The sequence below is a fragment of the Athene cunicularia genome, assembly GCF_003259725.1.
Source record: "Athene cunicularia isolate RWA chromosome 1 unlocalized genomic scaffold, athCun1 chr1_part2, whole genome shotgun sequence".
Lineage (NCBI taxonomy): Eukaryota > Metazoa > Chordata > Aves > Strigiformes > Strigidae > Athene > Athene cunicularia.
Genome location: NW_020799092.1, coordinates 81,260,059 through 81,263,592, shown reverse-complemented (window position 1 = coordinate 81,263,592; position 3,534 = coordinate 81,260,059). Strand labels below are relative to the sequence as shown.

Genomic DNA, 3,534 nt, shown 5'->3' with positions numbered 1-3,534 from the left:
GGGGGGGGGGGGGGGGTGTTGCATCCTTGCAGGCACTTTTGCTTCAAATCAACCTCAGACTTTGTTTTGGAGCGTAAGTGGGGCTCTGAAATGCAGCAAATATTCCCCGGCACTTTGAGTCCTGCCTCTGCTTTCCCGAGGACTTGGGAAATGCTATTTTTACCCTCGCCTGCCGAATTTGCGCTGTATTTTAAGTAGCCTCGTGTGGACGTCTCTCGCTCGAGCCCTGGAGCCTCGTGTCAAGATCATCCGTGCACGAGTCATTGGAGGAGCTTTAATGCAAAGGCTGAGAGCGCTGGCAGCCGTCCTCCTCCCGAAATATCCGTGGGGCTGTGCCAGCCCCCACCCCCGCTAACCCCAACCCACTCTCCGCAGGGCTCCGTGGATTGCCCCAACCTGGAGTTCGAGTACAGGGATGCCGACGGCCACGGCGCCGAGTTAGCAGGTGAAGTGGCACTTGGGGGCCGCGTTGCTATTAATAGGTGCCCACCGGGGGGAAAGAAAAAATAATATAAAAAAAAAAAAATCCCTCACGGAGTCGGGCGAGCGGGCTGGGGGATGGATATGGAGCGGTATCATCCTTGCGGTAATAGAGCAAGAGGGATTTATTAATAGAGAGCCACTCGCTCCCTGGGGATGAGCAAAAAGGGACGTGTGGGGGCCACGGGATTACCCCGCGCTCCGAATTATCTGGGACACGACGAGAGGCATGCGGGGGGAGGAGGATGGGCGGTGTGCCCGGTGGCATGGCCCAGCCTGGGAAGTGTCACCCTCTATCATGGGTGTCACCACGGGTCGAGTCCTCATCCCGTATCTTCCTGCCGGGCAGCGACTCCGGCTGCTTCTGCCCCGTAACCCTCCGGGTCCCGAGCGTATCTCGACTGGCACAGGGGTTATTTTTAGCTCTGTGTGTGTCTCAGCCCTGCCTAAAGCACATTTTCTCTGTGAGGGATCCTTCCTCCTCCCTCGCAGGACCGTTTCAGTTCCTCTTGGTGCTGCTCAGCACTGCGGGACTGGAGGAATTAGAGAGGAATTGGTAAGAATTATAACAGAACAGGCACAACATCGTGTCCCTCCAAGTCCAGCCCCAGTTTTCAGGTCCCAAAATGTCTGAGCTGCTGGGTGTGAAATCAGGGCAGGTCTTGTCTGGGTGCTCCTGTGGTCCCTCCCTTGGCAAACTGACTTAATTGGAACAGAAATGTCCACCACCACCACCTCTCCCCCCAAAAAAACCCCCCAAAACCCCTATGTAATTGCAAATGCAGCTTGAGTGCCATCGCTGTGGGCAGGAGCCTGGGAACAGCCCAGCCCAGCCATGGGGATGAACATGATGAATTTGGTAGCGTTGTGTGGCTCCAAGATGCCCCGTGGAGCTGCAGAAGAGCTCAGGGGTGAGTTCAGGTCTCTGCCGGGAGTGGGGGGAGGTTTCAGAGTCCCACAAGGAATTTGGCCATGAGGAGGAGGAAGGTGAAACTCCTCCAGGTCCCTGCTGAGCCCTTTCTCCATCAGAGCTGTACAGCTACACCGAGGAGCCCGAGCTCAGCACCAACAGGAGATGCTTTGAGGAGGATTTTCACACTCAAGGTACCAGCTCTGGGCTCAGCACCCCGGGGCTCGGGGCAGCCCCCCCCACCCAGACAAGAGCAGGACCCCCGGGGAGGCACCCGGCTGGTTGTCGTGTCCCCTCTCCAGTGCAGGGCAGGAGGTGGCTGGAGCTGGACGGGGCTCAGCAGAAGGCCTACGTCATGCGCCTGCTGGATGGGCTTGAGGTGGTCAACAGGGACAAGCGGCTCAAAGTAGCACGGGCCATCCTCTACCTGGCACAGGGTAAGGACACGTCCCCCGCATTCGGATGTGGCCGCGTATCCGCTGCCTGGCTTCGGCCTGGGGGCTGGGGAGAAGCTTCCTCCCGGGGCTGTGTCAGCTCGATGCAGTGAAGCTCCTGCCTGGGACGGTCCCGTGTGCTCCAGGGGTCCAAAGGCAGCTCCCCCCTAACCAGGGCCTCCTTCGGGCCTCTCCAGGTGTCTTCGGAGACTGCGATAACGAAGGCGACATCCTGCACTGGTCTCGGCACAACAGCTTCCTCCTGTACCGGCTGGGAACCTTCACCGCCTTCCTGGAGCTCCTCAACATGGAGATTGAGTGAGAGGACCCGCACTGCCTCACCCTCCTTGTCCTCTTCTTCATCTTATACTTTCTCCTCACCCTCCTCATCCTCCTTCATCTCCTTTCTCCCCATCCTTCTCACCCTTTTCTTCCATCCTCCTCACCCTCCTCTTCATCTTCTTTCTCCCTATCCTTCTAGCCCTCTTCCATCCTCCTTGCCCTCCTCTTCTTCATCATCTTTCTCCTGATCCTCCTCCTCTTCATCTGCTTTCTCTCTATCCTCCTCACACTCTTCTTCCATCCTCCTTGCCCTCCACTTTCTCCTGATCCTCCTCCTCTTCATCTTTTTCACCTTCTTTCTCCCCATCTTTCTCGTCCTCTTCTTTCTCCTTCCTCCTCCTCCTCCTCCTCACTGAGGACCAGGGAGGTGCCACAGCCACCACACGTCCCCCAGCGCGGTGTCCCTGGCAGGGGCCGGGGTGAGGAGCAGCCGGTGCCTGGTGGCTGGCACTGAGCCCATCCCCTTCCCTGCAGCAACAGCCAGGCCTGCAGCAGCGCCCTGCGGAAGCCGGCCATCTCGCTGGCCGACAGCACCGAGCTCAGGTATCCCACTCAGCCCTCCACTAGCGTGTTGGGTGGAGGCTGTGGGACAGCCTCTGGGGACAAAGTGGCCTCTGGCTGGCAGTGTCACCTGCCTGCCCTGCTGTCCTGGCAGGGTGCTGCTCAGTGTCATGTACCTGATGGTGGAGAACATCCGTGTGGAGCAGGAAACGGATCCCCCTGAGTGGAAGACCTGCCGGGAGACCTTCAGGATGGAGCTGAGTGAGCCACAGAGTTCATTGTGCCCTAACGAGGTCCCTTCATTGTGCTGGAGACCTCAGGGGTGGGAGATCTGCTCGGAACATGCTCTTGGTCCCTCTCCCCACCAGGTTTCCCCATGCACACTGAAGAGCCATTTGCTCTTCTGCTCTTCACAATGGTGACCAAGTTCTGCAGTGGCCACGCTCCACACTTCCCTATGAAGAAGGTTCTGCTCCTGCTCTGGAAGGTGCTTCTGGTGGGTGAAAATCCTTCCTTTTTCCAGCAACCGGTCATTTTGGGAATCAATGCTGATGCAGCCTGGATGTTCCCCACTATATGAGGGGAGACCTCCTGGCCCTCTGCAACTCCCTGCCAGGAGGGGGCAGAGAGGGGGGATGAGTCTCTGGAGCCAAGGCCCCAGCGCCAGGCCCCGAGGGAATGGCCTCAAGCTGCCCAGGGCAGGGTCAGGCTGGCTCTGAGGAAGGATTTCTGTGCAGAAGGGGCTGTTGGGCGTTGGAATGGGCTGCCCAGGGCAGGGGGGAGTCCCCGGGATCCCTGGAGGGGTTGAAGAGTCGGGCTGAGCCAGCGCTGAGGGATCTGGGGGAGTTGGGAACGGTCAGGGGGAGG

The 3,534-nt window shown here is 58.9% G+C and overlaps 1 protein-coding gene across 1 annotated transcript; it reads left to right on the top strand.

Moving 5' to 3' along the window:
- The first annotated feature begins 26 nt into the window (after positions 1-26).
- On the top strand, positions 27-3,247 carry STRIP2 (striatin interacting protein 2). The gene is made up of 7 exons (XM_026868035.1): positions 27-445; positions 1,510-1,584; positions 1,693-1,827; positions 2,022-2,142; positions 2,641-2,709; positions 2,822-2,928; positions 3,036-3,247. Exons 3-7 carry the CDS (start codon positions 1,746-1,748, stop codon positions 3,245-3,247), a joined length of 591 nt encoding a protein of 196 aa, XP_026723836.1. The 5' UTR covers positions 27-445; positions 1,510-1,584; positions 1,693-1,745.
- Positions 3,248-3,534: the final 287 nt, after the last annotated feature.